Here is an 18,409-nt window from a genome sequence, read left to right as displayed (position 1 = left end):
TGGGAGATTGAGGCTCAGAGAAGTAAAATGACTTTCCCAGGGTCCGTCATATCATTCAGAAGTGAGAAAAATTAGGCTTCTTTCTCCCCCATTAACATTGCAGAAGAGAAGATCAAAGTGTTCTCAAATACTGTTTTTAGTTTAGCTTGAGATTCAGCTCAGGTGAAACGTTGCTGGGAAGCCTCTCCAGACTTCCCCTCTTTGGGGGCCCTTCCTGTACCACACAATTGCTGATTCATGGATGGACATATGTGTCTACATGTCTCCCCCTACCAAGTAGTAAGGTTTCTATGAGCAGGAACATGGCCTTGTTTCTCCAGCGTATAACACAGTGCTTGATAAATGAAGGCACTTCATACATTTTAAAAATTCAGACATAATTCACACGCCATAAAAACATACCATTTTAAAATGTACAATTCTGTGGCTTGTTTGGTATATTCACAGGGTTGTATAACCATCATTTCTATCTGTCTAATCCCAGGGCATTTTTATCACCCCTAAAACAACCCTGTATCCATTGGCAGTCACGCCCTGTTATCAGCACCGCCCCCCCCACCCTACCCCCCCCCGCCCAGCCCCCGGCAGCTACCCGTCTACTTTCTGTCTCTGTCTATGGATTTGCCCCTTCTGGAATTTCGTAGCAGTGGAATCATACAACATGTGGCCTTTTGTGTCTGGCTTCTTTCACTGCGCTTAGTATTTTCACAGTTCATCAGTGTCGTATCGCGTGTCTGTACCTCATTCCTTTTTATGGTCAAACAATATTTCATGGTATTGGATAGACCACGTTTTGGTTATGTATTTATTGAATGATGGACATTTGAGTTGTTTCTGCTTTTGGGGCATTGTGAATCTGCTATGAACATGGGAGTACAAGTTTTTGTATGGACGTATGTTTTCAATTCTCTTGGGTATGTACCTAGGAGTGGGATTGCTGGGTCATATGGTCACTCTATGTTTAACTTTTTGAGGAACTGCCAAGGCATTTTCCCCAGTGACTGCACTATTTTGCATTAAAATAGCACTTAATACAATTCTAAATTAAGTCAAAGCTCTTCTGCAAAAGTAGAATAACCAGTTTTCACTAAAATAAAAAATCCCAGACCTTCACCTCTGTTTATATCCTGTATCTTGGCCCTAATATCCCTATTACTTAAAGGTCTGCAAACACATTATGTATGGGAAGGTAGGACCATTACTCTGAGATAGTAATTGGCTGGTTTCCTTATTATGCTGCAGGTGCCCCCGAGTTTTGTTTGGTTGCTGTTTAGAGATCTTTCCTCACCCAAGTTCGGTAGCCAGAGATAGCAACTGAAATGAATCAGAGGACGTCAGAAATGATCTGACTCACAGGGCTCAGAAAAATCCAGCTCACAAAGGTCTACGTGCGGCCCAGTGGAGAGGGAGAATTCTCATGACAGAAAATGGGTCCCCACAGGAAAAAGATAAGCTTGGGAAGAAGAGCCAAATACTTGGAGCCTCCGCCACTCACCCTCCTCCCTTTCTGTCCGTCACTACTCAGATCATTTTGTAAGGTCATTTTTGTCATTGCCAGAATATTCCGGGGTGCTTAACATTTGCTCCTCTTGTGGGACAATTCCCAGTTCTGTTTCATATCACCCTTTTCCCTGAAGTGCTATCATGTGATTCTAGTAAGTAGCTGGATACGTTCATCTGTCATCTTTCCCTCGGGCAGGACCTGTCCTTGAAGGGTACAAACTCTGTAATCACTTGGGAGTCAGCCCTGCTGCCTGATTGTTCAGGTCATCAATAGATCCAGGATTATCCTTGATGAAAATACCATGTGATGTTAATTTGTTTAGTAATACTTCAACTGAGCTTGCTCTAACGTAGATCATGGTAAATTGGTTTACTTTTAAGAGTTTAGAGAGGATACAAGCAGCTGGTTCTAACACATGTTTGGTTAGCTTCTCTGTCTAGGTACCAGGAGTGGTCTAGATCATTTTCTGTCTGAGCAGCTGGTGAGAAGTGGTGAGCCCAATGCAGCAAGCATCCCTTCCCTCAAACCTTTATGGCATTTTCTCAGTATTTCTGATTCCAACCCCCCACTACCTCTTTAGCATGATTTAGGTACTTGTACCGTTCACTGTACTCAAATGTAAGCTCATCGAGGGCTTCCTTAATCTCTAGACCACTTTCAGCTTCTCAGCGGTGATGTTATGCATATTGTAGATGCTCGGTGAATATTTGTTGGCATAATTGATGAGTCAACTGTAATTTATTTCTCTTCACGATTCCCTGATTTTTGCCCACTTTGCTTTCAGTTGCGTGATGCTATGACTTACTGCCATTCTTGGGGCTTTAGTGCTCTTTCCTGGGTGTAAACGTAATAGCCAGCGAAGCGTACTGGTTAAGGCTCAGCACTCTTACTGTATTTTATTCAGGAAGAGAAAAACTATATTGTGTAATCCAGATCCAAAGCCAAGAACAATTTAAGTTCTAAATATTTCTCTTCCTGTCCTCCCTCTAATCTTCCCAAACCCTAACAAATCCAATACCTATGCAGAGTGTTTTCTATCTTGCTGGGGACTGGTGAGGAGGGAGGAAGAATACCTTCTACCTCTTCAGAAACACAGCCAACCTGACACATGGCATCTTGTAGTACCAGCACAGTCTCCAGTTGGATTGTAGAAATGTTCATCTCATGGATATGTGTAAATACAATAGGATGTCATTGTAAAATGACTCATTGCCATAGAACTTGATAAATGTTATAAATCACATCCTTCCCCCTAAAACAGAATGCAGGCTAACGGACATTTGGGGTCCTATTTGTTTATGAGGCGGTTGTTAGTTCTCACCCCTGTTCCCAGAGTTAATCCAATAGGTTCATTTACATATTCTAAAGGAAGAAGCGCATTAGCACAGTGTGTGTGCATACAAATTCCATTATGTTTGTACAGTAAAATCCAATGAATCATTGATTCTCTTGAGAAAAAAAAGAGTATATTATGTCTGATGAGCACATTTGGTGACTTCAGAGTATTCTATTTAGAATCTGTCTCTGATTTCAAGTAAAGGACTGTTTGAAAGTGATCAGAGGAGGAGCACCTGGGTGGCTCAGTCGTTAAGCATCTGCCTTCAGCTCAGGTCATGATCCCAGGGTTCTGGGATCGAGCCCCGCATCGGGGTCCCTTCTCGTCGGGAAGCCTGCTTCTCCCTCTCCCACTCCCCCTGCTTGTGTTCCTGCTCTAGCTATCTCTTTCTCTGTCGAATAAATAAATAAAATCTTTAAAAAAAAAAAAAGTGATCAGAGGATTGAGACCAATTTTTCTTTTGTATCATAAAAATATGAATAATTTATATACTCTTTTGTTTTGAACTCCCCCAAAAGCAGACCCTGAGACAAGGATTTGAGGCCAAGTTACTTATTTAGAAGGTGATCCCAGGAAACACTGGTAGGGGAGTGAAGCTAATAAAAGGTGAATTATCAAACTAGTTAACAGTGTGGGAAGCCCAAACTGAACTACTTGGGAACTGGGGGAGATGATGTAGGATATGCCTCAGAGATATCCCAGCTGGGGCATTGATCTACCCACCACCTCCCCATCTGTCATTGCCTGAAAGCAGCTTCTAGGTACATTAACTCACCCATCGCGATGTTTCTAGTAACCAGGTTTGAATTGTAGAAGTGAATGCCAAGGAGATATGAGCAAACAACAGAGGGGAGAATGGATAGTCTAAGAACATAAAGAAGTTTCAAAGGAACCCAGGAAATGCTGAACAGCCAGGCCTCCGGAAGTATAAAATTCCAGTCCCTTCCAGGACCATCGGTTCAGTTTTAGGGAATATCCTATTCTCCTCCCTCCCAGTTGGCTTCCTCTGACACTCTACCCCTCAGAATTTTGGTATCCACATGGCTCTGCGAGGTGGGTCCCTGGCCTGGCCTTACTTGACCTTTTAATACAGGGACCCACCACGGACTGGGACTTTTCTCTATGTCTCTCAGTTCAGATTCCCAAAAGTGAAAACCTATTGGCCCAGCCCATCTTTTTCAAGGCAGAATATAAATTGTAAGTGTTTGGCCAGCTGATGTATGGGTTTCCCAATCCCCCCACCTCTCTTCCAGTGTCTACTAATGATCCAGTCAGCCATGGCCAAGGCGAGCAGTCATATGGCTCAGTGCCTATGCAAAAGGGGGAGAATGGGAACAGAAGAGGGATGGATGGGGCAGGGTCCCCCAAGGCATATGGTTACATCTGGACAAGACTCTGTGTTGATACATGAAAGTCTTGTCATGAGGAATTTCATGCCATTTTCATGAATATATAGACTAAATAACTATAAAGATAAAGTAAAACCCTATGTAGCTAGCCTCTGAACCAGTGTATCATCTTTCTGGAGGAAAGATGCTGTGGAAATCCTAGATAAGAATAAAATAGCAACAATTTCAGTTCTTGAACTAAGAATCTGGAAAAAAATCAGTAAAAAGGCAAAGGTATGTCATCTCCCTTTTCTTAAAGAATGCTGGAGATACATTTGCCTTAACAAGTCTAAGAAACGAGAGCAGACGTATAAAAACAATGATGAGATTGTGCATCATTTCTAAGCAAAGATGAAGCAACTGGGTGATGTGCTTTCAGACTCTTCTAAGAGATGCCAACACTCAGAATCTTGGCCCATCTGGTGCAGGTCACTCTCTTCCTGCTGTGAAAACCAGGACAGTAGCCCTCTGGGACTTGTCTCCTACCCACATCCTGATTTTTGTCAGTCATAATATTGTTTTCACACTGCTCTTTGCCTTCTTTGCTCAGGACATTCCCATTTTCTTCTAGAACCATAACCCAGTAATTGTGGTATCAGGTCCATATTTAATAGAATTCGCTGCTCCTATTAGTGCCTTTACAAGAGCTGCACTCCTGAGTGCATGTTGACTCATTTCGTAATTGGCTAGATGTTGTTGTTAAGCTGTTTTCCCAAGAAGGGTGTGTGGATGTGTATTTCCTGAACCCCCTTGTGTTTGTGGTGGTTTGCCTGTTGCCCGTCTGAACATTTTGACTGCATGTAAGGTTCTTGAGAACCTTTCCTTCTCAAGATTTCCAAGTATTGCCCCATGGTCTTCTACACATCAGTGTGGCTGTTGAGAAGTTGGAGGTAAGCCTGAGCTTTTCTCTTTTTATGGGTTATAGGTTTTTTCTGCCTGGATAATTGGAAAATGATACCCTTTGAAGTTCAGAAGTTCAGGCTAGGACTTGGACTTAGCATTCTACGTCAAATTTTGCCAAGATATTGTATCTATACCCTTTAAATCTGCAAGTTCAAACTTACTTTCTTTTGTTTTTAAGATTTTATTTATTTATTTAAGAGAGGAAAAAGAGCACAAGCTGGGGGAGTGGCAGAGAGAGAGGGAGAAGCAGACTCTCTGCTGAGCAGGGATCCTGATGCAGGACTCAATCCCAGGACCCCAGAATCATGACCTGAGCCAAAGTCAGTTGCTTAACCAGTTGAGCCACCCAGGCTCATTTCCAGGAAGTTCTTGTGGATTAATCTTTGAATATAGCTTCTGCTTCTTACGTTCTCCACATCTAGGACATAAGGGTTTTTTAAAAAGTCTTATTTTGAACATCTGTTGACTTCTTCTCATTGTTTGAGGTGCTTTGTTCTGCATTCACTGAGATCATTTCAAGCTCGTTCCTATTCTAGGAAATGGATATTGTATCAGTGTCTGTTCTGTTCTTTGGTGTTTCATTTATTGCTGTTGATACCATCTTGGTCCTCAGTGTTCATTCCTTATTTTTATCCTCTTTTCCTTCACCTCATTTTGTCGTGCCTTCATCTCACTCTGAAGCTCTTTTTTTTTCTTTTTTTTTTAATTTCATGCACCAATGCAACATTCTGCATCCATGCCCACTCCCCTTTCCTCTGGTCACCACACAGAAGCCAGGACAATCCTGGCCAGGAAAAGGGCATCAGATAGTACACCTTTCTCTGCTCAAAACCTCCAGGGGCTTCCTGCCTCACTCACTTATAAAACCCAAGGTCTTTGCCAGGACCTGTGGGCCCCAGCACCTCCAGCCTCTCTGGCCCCTATGGGGCCTTGAACATACCAGGTGAGCTCCACCTTATGACCTTCACTCTTACCGTTCACTCTGTCTGGGGTGCTCTTTCCTCAGATGTCACGGTGCTGGCGCTCCCACCCCCACCAGGCCTACTCAGATGACACTTCCTCAAAGAGGCTTTCCTGGGCCACCTGCTTACATTGTAAGTTAAGTCCCCCAGATTCAGTATTTTCAAAAGGCCCCTGATATCCTAAAATGGTTTTGAAAACTGGGGTTTTACCGTATTCAAGCCTGTCCTATTTTGTTGTAAACTGATGAAGAAGTAAGAAGCTAAACCATTACAATCGTTACTGCCTTTCCTCGTACTCGGTCTCAGTGTGGGGCAATTTCATCTCAGATGGAGCATCTCTCATCCTCACCCTGTGCCTGGCACAGAATTTGCAGGGCCCTCTGCAAAAGGAAAATGTGGGACACCTTGTTTAAAGTGCAGAAATCAAATACCATTAAATGTACTAAAATATAGGGGTTCCTGGGTGGCTCAGTTGGTTAGGGGTGCCTGGGTGGTTCAGTTGGTTAAGTGTCTGCCTTTAGCTCAGGTCATGATCCCAGAGTCCCGGGATGGAGCCCTGCATCAAACTCCCTGCTCAGCGGGAGTCTGCTTCTCTTTCTCCCTCTGTGTGCTCTCTCTCTTGCTCTCGCTTTCAAATAAAAATAAATAAAATCCTAAAAATAAAAAGGTACTAAAATATAAAGCCTTTTTCCTTAGTCCACACTCTTTCTCACCTTGTCATAGTGTTTTTATTTGCTCCCAAATAAAGTAAAATTTTATTTTTTAATTTCTGAAAAAATTTTATTTATTAGAGAGAGAGAACATGAGTGGGGGGGCAGAGAGAGAGGGAGAGAGAATCTGAAGCAGACTCCATGCCCGACGTGGGGCTCAATCTCACAACCCTGAGATCACGACCTAGCTGAAACCAAGAGTGGGCAGCCCAACCGACTGTGCCACCCAGGCACCCCTAAAGTAAAATTTTAAATTATTAACATGAATTGGACCATTCATGTTTATATTGTGCAGTGCTCATTTTAAATGCAAATAGAAGAGCATTTAGCTCATATGTGGAATCACTGAAATTACACAATCTCATAGATTGTAGATCCATATGTATTTCATTCTTTAAAGAAGAGTGGGATTCTACACACAGCTAACTCAACTATTTTAATTTTGCCTCTTGATGCACGCACATTCTGCCAGGGTGCTCTGTCTCTGCTTGCCGATGGAAGGAAGGGGGCAGTGGATTGTCCTACCTTCCTTTTCTTCTGTGTCATCATTTTCAGTATAAGTGGTTGCCTAATACAAGGAGGTAACATGAGTCAGAAAGGATAGGATAGGGTTCCTTGGTTGGTTGTTTTCCAGAACACCACTGCCTTCTTTCTGCATTTGAAGCAAGTATTCCAATTTGAATAGAAATTGACCTCTCACCACCCCTGTTTATCCAGTGGTAGATGTAACTGCACTTTACCTTGCCTTTGCCCAGAGTCTCCCTGAACTGCATGCATCGTGGGTCCACTGGAGTTCTGTGCTCATGGCGCCCTGTAAACACCATCTGCAGATGGGGCGGCAGGAATGACATCACACGTCCTGCATCTGTCTCATCTGCTCACATGCATGCTCCGTTGTCCCAGCGGATGTCATCTACAAAACACAAGTTCAGAGATAAAATTCTTACAAATATCAATGTGACAAGAGCAAAGCATTAAACCAAATGGAGGACCCTTCTGAGCACGGGTCCTGCATAACCACACAGGTTGCATGCCCTTGAAGCAGCCCGGTCCCCACCACCTCACAAGTGGAGCGTATTATTACTGTTCACAGAGGAGACTGCTGAAACCCAGAGACAGCAAATGGGCCCAAGTTTACTCAGACTATATGGCGGAGCTGGGATTCAAACCCTGCTGTGTTTGATCAGGCTGCCTGTGTGGCCAGTGTGACAGAGTGGCGTAACCTACTGGGTAGAGGTAAGACATCAGGAGTTTTGACCCATTTCTAAGTAATTGCATAACCTTGGACAAGTCTGCCTTAGGGCTTACTTTTCATCTTACATATACATCTTACAGGAAATTGATGCCTATTTTTTCCCCACATGTTCTGGTGTTTTCCAAACAGTGTTGGGTGCACAGCCCCTTCTCTCCTTGCACCGAGAACTGGAGAAACACACTGAGACATGTGTTGAGTGACAGGGGCGCCCTTCTGGTGGCAGCAAATGTGCTAATGGCTGGGCATGTGGCATGCTTCATTTGGCCTGTCCTACAGAGGATGGCTGAAATGTCAGAGGAGAATGAGAGAGAAGTTATTTTCTGGGAGTGTGCCAGAGTGGGCGTGGGCATAATTAGAGTTGTAAGGCTAAAAATGAGGGGGACGAACACAGGCTTTGTAAACCCTGCAACAATTCTTTGATCCAACTCCCCCAATTTCCAGCTTGTCTTCCTATGTAAACCGTAGAAATGCTAGTCCTTGAGAAGGATTCCACAGGATGGGTGATTGAATTGTATCTTAAAAGACGCAATATGCAGATCTGGTATACCATCCTCCCCTGTCCAGCCAAGCATGAGTCCAACAGGCCAAGGTTATGATGCTGTTTACCTAGCAGGGCCTATCATGAGAAGTCCAAGAACTAATGAAGGATAAGGTATCGAGAGAAGATTGTTCTATACAAACAAGGCGAAATGCAACATCATATCTATGATGCCAGGTTTTTTGGAAATGCCAGAGAAGTCAATGTGCATTGAGTGCATCTTGACTCAAAAAGCGTGTGTGTGTGTGTTGAGGGGGGGTGTGGTACAGGGAAAGAGAGGCTCTTTCATGACCTCCATGAAAGGGAAGGCCCAACAGAGCAAAGGGAGGGCCCGTGGTTTTGGATCTTTCCTTGTGTGTGAGTATAATATTATCTCATCCGATTGGTATGGGGATTAAATGAGGTGATAAATGTAAACAGACCAGAATGGTGGCTGACACATTATAAACATTCTGTAAATGGTGACAAAAGTAGTATTGAGAGTTAGTTAAGATGACTACCTGGTTACATTTCTTTTCAGCTTGCTTTCTCTCCAAGGTGAATTATGAGTTTGCATCTTGGCAAATACTTTCAAGCAACTGCTAAATTGACTTACGTATGAGACCGAATTTACTTTTATTTTATTTGAATTAGATTTTTAAATCAGTCTATTTGACTATAAAAAATGAAAAAAAAATGAACACTTATCTGGTATTTTGACTTACTATGATGAGCTAGGGACATTTATTGTTAATATTCATCAAATATTGCATTCCTACTTTGTGCCTATCACTATGTGACTACAGATACTCAAATGTGATCCCTTCCCTCGGAAAGCCTGGAGCCTTTTGCAAAAATAAACATGTAAATATTCAATGCACTGTAGTCAAGCCCAGAGCACTGGTGGCCCTAAGGACCAGGAAAAAGGGAGTGTCGCTAGGGAAACCATCCCAGTTCCAGATGACAGAAAGTGACCGTTGTTCTTCCCCACTACCTGTATTTCTACCTAGAAAATACTAAAGAAAAAAGATAAAGCTAATAATAAGCTTTTTTAAAGGGCCTTTTCCTAAGTAATTCAGAACTATTTCTGTATTTCTTGTGAACTTCTCACATGCCTCCAATTAGGCTAAAATCTGTGAAACTCTTTACTATCAAGAGATCCTTTGAATTCGGGTAATAGGTTCCAGTACACATGTAGGGAAATGGCTTCTTTCATGCTCACTCTGCAGTTTATATCTTTAGTGGATTATTCATAGGAAGCTTTAAATATACCTTAGTAATTTTTCTTAAGCTGCAAACTATTGCTCAGGTCTAAATTCAGATCTGGCTTCTGAGAAGGACTGGGGGAAGTTTTGCATACAAATGTGAAATAATTCTACTTGAAGAATTCATGGAAAAGAACTTTGCTGGGCATCGATTCCGTGAGATTCATATGGAAAAAATCCTAGGAATTCTCTGTTGAGGACATGAGAGTAGGATCAAGAGGGCTCAGACATTTAGGAATTGGTCTCAGGCTGTATGAAACTCTGGAATCATCACTTGCAATAAATTTCCATTAAGGTCGCAGTGAATGTCCGGACGGTTGTTATTTTAGCCAGCTGAGAGGGGTTGCTTCTCAGATGTGGCAGCATGGTTTATAGCTGTGTTGTACATCTCATATTCATTCACCTCCTGCTTTACAGGCCAGTGGGCTAGGCCTGTGGTCCTTAGTCACTTAAAGAGCTGGCGGCAGCTCCAGCCTCCTCTGCAGAGAATCTGCATCATCAGATCTTGGGTGGGAACCAGGTATCTGCATTTAAAGCACCCCTAGTATATTCATCCCTGGAGATCTGCAAACTATACCCTTAGCGGTCTAGAAAATTGTGAAACCCTACTTGCCTTCATGGAACTCATAGCCTAGTGGTGAGCATGAAGCCATTACCACAATCCCAGATGGTTGGAGTTACTTAAAATGCTGTGTGGGATGTACATGGCTAGCATTTTATTCTATGTATCAGGGAAATATTTAAGTAAACTAATAAACATAGACACTTCCTGGACATGCCTACACCAACCCACCTAATTTGGAGGAAGGAGGCAATATCATTGGAAACAGACCATGGCAGACTTTGAGATGAAGCCAAAGTCTTCCGAACTTAATTTGGATTGGAAAGAAATGGTAGCTCAGGTTTGAGACTCTAACCATATCAGTTCTAGGGTCCTGCCTCCTTGATGTGGCATTCAGAGCCCTCTGTGACCTACCACCCAGGCCTTAGCTTGAGACTTTCCCTCTTCCCTATGAACCATGAGCTTCTTGACACCTTCTCACTCCCTATTACCTCTGCTTGGAATGAATGATCTTTCCGCCTTTCTTCACTGGGCAGCCCTTGCTTGTCCTCTCACTCCTCCCAGAAGCCTTTCCTGGCTCCCAGTTTTGAGTTCAGCACCACCTGGAACCCAAGGCACCCTACTTCTGTCTTTAACACCTTCCTAATTTCATTGAGCACATTCGCGTGTATGCATCCCCTCCGCTAGATGTTAAGCAACTCCGGAGCAGTGGTTTCTCTCTTCTCGTGTTTGAACTGCCAGCACAGTAGGACCTGGCACGCAGTAGATGCTCCAGGCATGTCTGCAGTGAGGGTGATTGATGTAAACATGACATGGAAAGCAAATAAGGAACTCATTCTTGGATTTTCTTTCAGCTGAATTCTGCTAGAAAGGATTTTGCATGCTCTTTTGCCAGTGGGTCCAAATGCGTTGAGGGATGTGTGATACCTGGAAACCTGGGGTCCTGAAATTCCTTTTGTACAGGTGCACAAGCAGTAGGCAGTCTGTGGAAGGGAGAGGACAGTGAGGGAGTGGACTCTGCCAGGTGGCTTGTTCTGGTTGCAACATTCCTGTCTCCTTTGGCATCGCTTCTATTGAAATGATGTACTCTTGAGTTTTGGCCAAGAGCGGTTGTATGCTAGCAAAGCTTTTCTCTCCCACAAGATGGTTCCTGTCCTTCAGTCACTTGTGGACAACCCTGGCTTCATTTTGTGAGTGAATGAAAAAGGCGGCAGGGAGTCCGTTTGAGTGAATAAAACAACAAATAAAACCTTGGGCTGCTGTCTATATTGTGAAGTCTTATCTCATTTGGGTGGAATGAGATGGAGATAAGTTCTTTGGAAATCATCTCTAAAAATAGGAATAAAAAGTCCTGCCATCTTGTGAACCTTACATTTTTCAGATTTTTCTTGATTTCTTTTGCTGCACTGTAAAGTAAAAAAAAAAAAAAAGTAGAAAATATCAACATTTTGGTTCTGTTCCCTAAGCTTTGAACTATTCGGCCAGAGGCAAGGAGACAAAAACAATTTAGTTTTACTCTCCCACATTCCAAAAATAACTTTAGTAATACCCTCTTTGGTTATCTTAAAAGTGCCGAGTGGGTGCTTTTATCCTAAAGTAGCAGTGTCTGATTGTTGGGGGAACTTTAGCCATATGACTGTTATTTAGCAACTAAATGCTGGTGACTCATTCACTTTGTGGTGCAGGAAAATTCTTTCCATGGAAAATGCAGGAGGGAGGGAATCTCTCTGAACCACTATGTAGTATTTTCCTTTAGAAAAGGCTTCTCTGAAAATGAATAGGCACCGACTGTCACTCAGCGAGCTTAGTCTCTAAAGCTTCCAGAGAGCCTTTCTAAATCAGGGTTTCTGGGCACTTTATCCACCAAGGTATACAAGTAGGTTCAGAAGTAATAAGGGACCAGCTTGGTTAATAAATCTCAGGATTAAAAATTGTCATGCCGAGTAAAAGGGAAATTGAACTAATTGCATTGATAGTATCTGGAACACTTATGTAGGATTGGATTTGGGCTAGAAACCCAATGGTGTTTTCCTGTCATGTACCAATTGGGAGAGGGAAGGAGGGAGAAAGACGAGAGAGCACTGTTCCCTTAGCTTTGAGCTGAATAACACAAAAGCCTTGGAGACAAGTGCCTCAGAGCCTATGCAGCAAAAATATAATAAAATAAATTCACCTGCTAGGCTCACAGCACCAAACCTAATTCCACTTCCCTGAGGTTAATTTTGCTTGTCAGCATCCCTTTATGAGCTCTGAGAGTGATTAGGGGTGGGAGAAGCAGACGAGTGCAGTTTTAGTGCATGAAAATCTGGGAATTTGTAAAGGGCTCGTGCCCTCTGTGCTCTCGAGCCCTGCCCACCTCTCTGGACTTGCGGTGTTGCTCTAACACTCGGCTCGTATGTATGAATGGAGGCTGGAAAAGCTGTTCCAAGGCTCTTCGGCACTCACACTCCAGCTGGCTGCTGACTTAGAAAAAACCTGACCTGTGGGGCTACAGTGGGGGCGGGGAGCAGTGTGGGCAGAAAATGTTTCATAGAAAAGACGATTCAGGGGTTGGAGGGGACTTAGCCCTTACAGTCTGAGACACTCAGGCTATTAATAGTAAAGCCCTGAGTCACAGATGTAGGAATGTCACAGCTGCTTGAGATCTGCTACTGTTACCCATCAGAAAACCAGCAGTAAAGGGCCTCCTAACCCCACTAAACCTCATTCGGGCTATAAACACCCTCCCAGTCAAAGATGAGGCAGGGTGATGGACTGCATTCCTTTCTGTTACCCCGGCTCTCTCAGACCCAACATGTTACAATATTTGCAGTAAATACGGTGTAATACCGGCTGCGAATTCTGGTTGGGAGAGATGCGTGGGCCATCTGCGGCGCTGCTGGAGGGGGCTACGTCTGTCTTTTTGTCTCCTGCTCATCACATTTCTCCCACAGGGTGGGTGTATGTGACGTGTGGCCGGCCGAATGATCTGGGTTCCGGAGACAGGTGCTGGAATGGGGTGGGCGTGGGCTTTGCGAACTCAGAAGTCCTCTGCTCCCCGGAGACCGACTTGTGACCCCGTGGGTCAGAAATCAAAAGCCTTGTCAGCAGCCACTGCGGCTGCGCCAGGCTCAGGGGGGTGCGTGGTGAGGGTGAGGCTGTGAGCCCCCTACTTTGTGGCTAGGGTTCCTCCCTCATACAGACATATCCAAGGGGCTTGTCTAGAAAACTCCAATGAAGCAGAGAGAAAGTGGATGGCGGGAATCCTACCTAACTGGATAAGTCAGATTTTTTGCTTTGATCCTGAATTTGATCCTGGAAGGAGCTGAATCCTGAAAGATCCTCTTCCCAGGCTGGCTCTCGTTGTCTCAGTCCCCTCCGGCTTCTCCCCCCATTCAGGAAAACTGTGTTGGGTGGGCCGGAGGTGAGCGCCAGGCCAATCTTTATTCATTATAATTGAGCCTCAAAAGTTGAAGAAAATGAACTTGGAGTCACTGGCATTATTTTTCTCTTTTTCTACTATGGTTAATTTTATTTCTTCAGTGTGTCCGAAAGAAACTGGAATAAGAATTGGGATCTGCAGTAATAGGAAACTAATGAGCTAACAATTGACTAGTTTTATTTATCGAAACAGCCCCTCGGCTGTTCCTCGGCCCCCCTCTTCTGGCAATCATTTATCAGACTCCGGGAGGGTGCGTTCTGCTGCCCGTTTTCCCGGCCTCGGTGCGAGGAATGCAAAGTGGTGTCAGTGACCAGAGATTAGGACAGCGGAATTTTGCATTTGTTACAGCGGCAGCTGTAGCGAGTGGTTTCGGCCCAAGGGCAGAGTCCCCGAGCAGGGCGCGGCCGCCACTCGGCGGCGATCGCGGGGCGGGCGCGGGAGCTCGGCCTCCCGGGATGGGGGCGGGATTTTAGAAAGCAGCCCCGGACTTCGCGAGTGGATGCGGGGGGGCTTTTCCTCGCAGCGTCTACAGCGCGGATCTGTCCGCCCAGGAGCGCTCCCACTCGTAGACTTTATTCCTCTTTCCTTCTGCGCTGCTCGCCAGAGGACCCGGTTGCCATGGTGAAGGAGAAAGGTAATTATAAATATCGATCCCCGTGCATGGTTGCAGAAGTTGCAATGGTGCTGCAGGGCTTGGCCACCTAATGGGGGATGATCAATTGAAAGCCAGGCAGACATATTCTTGGTGTGAGAACCTCCGTATTGTGAAGTCATTAAGAACCTTTAATTTACCCACGGCGTCTGAAGCACATCCTATTTTCTGGAGTGTTTGCACAGCTGAGCTCCTGGATGTGTGTGTCTTTTGATGGTTATTGCATCTTGAAATTTTTGTTGTGTTTGAGTTGCCTTCCTGCCCCCATCCTAGCCTTCATTCTCTTCCTTACCCCCACTCGAGTCAGTAAGTTAATGAGGATGTGTAATGAAAAGGGTCCTTCTACCAGATTTCTGCTGCGCTGGGACATGCCCAAGCCCAGCTGGGATGGGCTGAAAAGAGAAGCGAGCTGTTTTGAAGGGTTGGGGTGTGCTGTTTTGATCACCTGGCATTTCAGCGGCATCCCTAATCACCCCACCAAACACCTTTATAAAGGATGCGGTGTGTGTCAAAGCTGGCAAATCAAGTGGCAAGGAGAATGTCAAAAGGGGGAGGGTGGGGCACTTTGCGCAGGTGTACATTATTTATGAACTGGGCGTGGTCCTGAAATTCGAGTTAAATCTTTCAGAATTGAATTATAGTTTAAATTATTAGTTTATCTGGAACATGTCAAGGAACACAACAATCCTTGATTTTAATTATCCAGGTTATATATAAAATGTATCTTAAGAAAGTGAAATGTGCAGAACAGAGAGCAGAAAGCGAAAGCACCTAGTCCCTACTGTGTCGACCTCAATTCCCCCCTCTCTCTGGAGGTAAAATTGTTAATATTGTGTACCTTTCTAGACAGGAATAAGATAGTCAGGAGGAGTATAAAAATGGGACCATTCTATCATTTTTCTGTGACTTGATTTTTTTTCCTCTTAATAATATGTCTTAGGGACCTTCACCACATGATTTTATAATGTGAGTAGCCACCCTTTAATTTTGCTCTTTGGTAAGGTTGGATTTATTCTGCCACACTTTCTTACTGTGGGACATAATTTCCTCCATAAACACTGATGTCTGTTCTTTGGGGGCTGTCCTGAACCATTTCAATGATTTATCTGTATCTATTTTCACTTAAAGCCCCTATGGGGAATAACTTTTAGGTGAACATGCTGAACTCAAATTGATCCTTGTTGCTGGAAACTCAGTTTGGCTTTATTATACTAATGGATGGCTGAAGAAATAGGATCATGACAGCTCACAGTGCTAAGGCTGCACCTTAGGACAAAGAGAAAGGTGGTTCTGCTCGATCCATTCTGCTCCTGTGTATCTTTCATAAGCACGTGCATTAGCTTTGGTCTTTCACCGAGTAAGTGGTAATTGAGTGAAGTGTTCAGGTGCAAATAAAGATGCTTCTAATGATGTGCCCTCTCTTTTGGGGGATATTTTCAGGAACCCTCAGAGTAACAAATACAGATGTTGATGTTTAATAAAGGCCTCGTTTCTTCATTTGTACTTTCTTCTCAACTAGAACAACCCAGCCCTGATTTCCGTTGCTAATGGATTTGAGTATGTGTCCCCAATAGAAGTAATTTGTGCCCAATGAGAAAGGGAATTACAAAAGCCACTTCTTGAGGCCATTCCTGTGGGGCCCGGGAAAGCCCCAGACTTTCGCTGTGTGGTGGATAGATCACAGATCAGTGGTCCCCAAAGAGCAGCTCTCTTTCTAAGTCATTGCAGATGCTTAAAAACTCAGACCGATTGCCCAGGTTCACATTTGCTTCATAACTCAGTAGCCACTCTCCTACTGGAACATTGGCACGGGCCACCAAGGGGTCACATACTAGTGTTATCTTAGCCCTTAGCTGCTGATTAAAGGCTGTTCCTTTTTTATTTTGAGGTCGGTGCCAGCCCATGCTGCTGCCTCCCAGCTCTCTAATTGCACCAACCTCAACCAGCAAGAGAGGTAGGCAGGATTTGGGGCAGGCACACAAGAGCTTCTGTGGAAAGAAAGGAATTCCATCATAGCTTTTAAAAGTGAGAGGGGCCCAGGGGAGCTCGTAGTCCAGGCATTCACCCTAGAGATGAGAAAACAGGTTCAGAAAGGGTAAGTGAATTATTGGAGGTCACACGGTGTCTCATTGGACCCAGTGTTCATCCTCTGTGTTCCATCAGTGGTGTGAATGGGTCAGTGCCTGCACTTGCCACAGTGTGTTGACATCCACGGGCTCTCTCGCTAGAGGTGAGCCTCTCAGAAGCAGCACTGTGTCTGCATCTGTAATTCTCCAGTGCACAGCTTACTCAGTACCCGCCCATCGCAGATGCTCAACAGTTAAAACAGGTTGGTTAGTACTCAGAGCTGGGACCTGAACCTGTGTCTTCTCAATCCCGAGACTCTTCTGGTCCTCTCCATTTCTCTTGCTCCCAGAGACGCCTAGCTTCTTCCTCCTGGAGTTGACACAAATCACCCTTGAGCGGGCTCAGATCATGGTAACCTCCCTCCCGAGGAACATGGGGGGCCTTGTGAAGGAGGGACGTAGATTCCCTGTTGTGCTCACCACCTAGAGATGGCTTAGCTCACACTGGTTTGAGGCATCCTTTTGTCTTGCATGTATCTGTCTGCTTTGGGGTGGGCCCTGGTTGGAGAGCGAGCTCGCTGGCAGCTCACACCTCTGCTAGTGTGGAACGCCATTGGCCTACATATTCTGACCCTCACAATCTTTTCTTCTCCTAACCGGTCGCCCATCCCCTTCCTGTTGCAGACACTTATTGATCCAGGAATCTTGATGAAACGGTTATTTCTCTGATGTGTTCAAGGACATCTTACCCTTGCTGTATCCTGTAACAAATAAGTAGGAGAGACTTTTGTGGGTTTATCAGTCAATATCTGTCTTCCTGAATATGCTCTCATCTACCTAAACTCCAGAGGCCCACTATACTCATTTAAAAGCTATAATTGTCTAGCTTATGTGTGTGTTCTAGTGCAAGCCTTAAAAGTACAAGAGGGATTTATTATTTTTGTTAGAGAAAACAAGAATAAACAAATACTAGAGATCAAGTTATGTGAGCACTCATCTAATTTAAATAATGAGGGATACTTATGGTCTGGAAACCATGTGAAAAAATAAGAATTTAGCTGTGAGGGAGACACATCAAGGTAAAGAGGATTTTACATTTAGGGCACACCATTTTTGTTTTGTTTTGTGTCCTGGAAGCTTTTTGAGACTGTTGGATGGCCCGACTTGCTTTTAAGGGAGAGTGGGATCCAATGAAACTCATTCCAGTCCACCCTCAAGGGAGAGATGTTCACCCTCCACCTGACATTCAGGTGAATCTCTCTCTCTCTCTCTCTCTCTCTCTCTCTCTCTCTCACACACACACACACACACACACACACACACACACACGGCAATCTTGTTTCTTGGTAGCTGCTGAGAACAGTGGTGTATTGTGCCTCAAATGTGTCCTACAGACTGGCACCAAAGTAATCCTCTTAGGACACTGATGTCATCATATTTCCAGCTCCAAAACCTTGTTGAGTGACAAGGTAAAGTTCAAGGCTTCCTGCTGATCATTGAGGATTCCTTAAGTCCTGCGCTTACCTCCTCCCCACCCCTATCTAAGCCCATCTTGTTTTATTTTTATTTTTAATGTTATTAAATCTGCCAGTTATTGAACACATACTAAATGACAGGCTTTGTGTTGAGAGCTTTACATACCTTGTCTCTAATCTTTGACCCAGCAAGGTCAGTGGTGTTCCTCCCCTCTAATAGATGAGGAAGAAGAGGCTTGTAGGAATTTAGAAACCTGCCAGAGATCACTAAGCTGGAAAGTAGAGGAGCTGATTTTCTACCCAGGCCTCCCTGGCTCCCAAATCTGTGCTAATTGTACTTCTGCTCCCCTTGCCCCACATTTGTCCTGCTTGAATCATCATGGAGGATATTTC

The 18,409-nt window shown here is 44.3% G+C and overlaps 1 protein-coding gene across 15 annotated transcripts in view; it reads left to right on the top strand.

Moving 5' to 3' along the window:
- ABLIM1 (actin binding LIM protein 1) overlaps positions 1-18,409 on the top strand; it is a 291,744-nt gene that overhangs the window by 105,768 nt on the left and 167,567 nt on the right. The window contains exon 1 of one of the 15 annotated variants that reach the window (XM_032423131.1): positions 14,278-14,457. The exons of the other annotated variants lie outside the window; for them this stretch is intronic. Within the exon in view, the coding sequence (XP_032279022.1) occupies positions 14,442-14,457 (16 nt within the window). The 5' untranslated portion in view covers positions 14,278-14,441. Of the gene's footprint in view, positions 1-14,277; positions 14,458-18,409 lie in introns of those variants that run through there. 15 annotated transcript variants of the gene reach the window in all.

This window comes from Phoca vitulina, unplaced genomic scaffold, assembly GCF_004348235.1.
Source record: "Phoca vitulina isolate PV1807 unplaced genomic scaffold, GSC_HSeal_1.0 scaffold28, whole genome shotgun sequence".
Lineage (NCBI taxonomy): Eukaryota > Metazoa > Chordata > Mammalia > Carnivora > Phocidae > Phoca > Phoca vitulina.
Note: the sequence above shows the minus strand (reverse complement) of the source record. Positions and strands in the feature narration are given on the sequence as shown.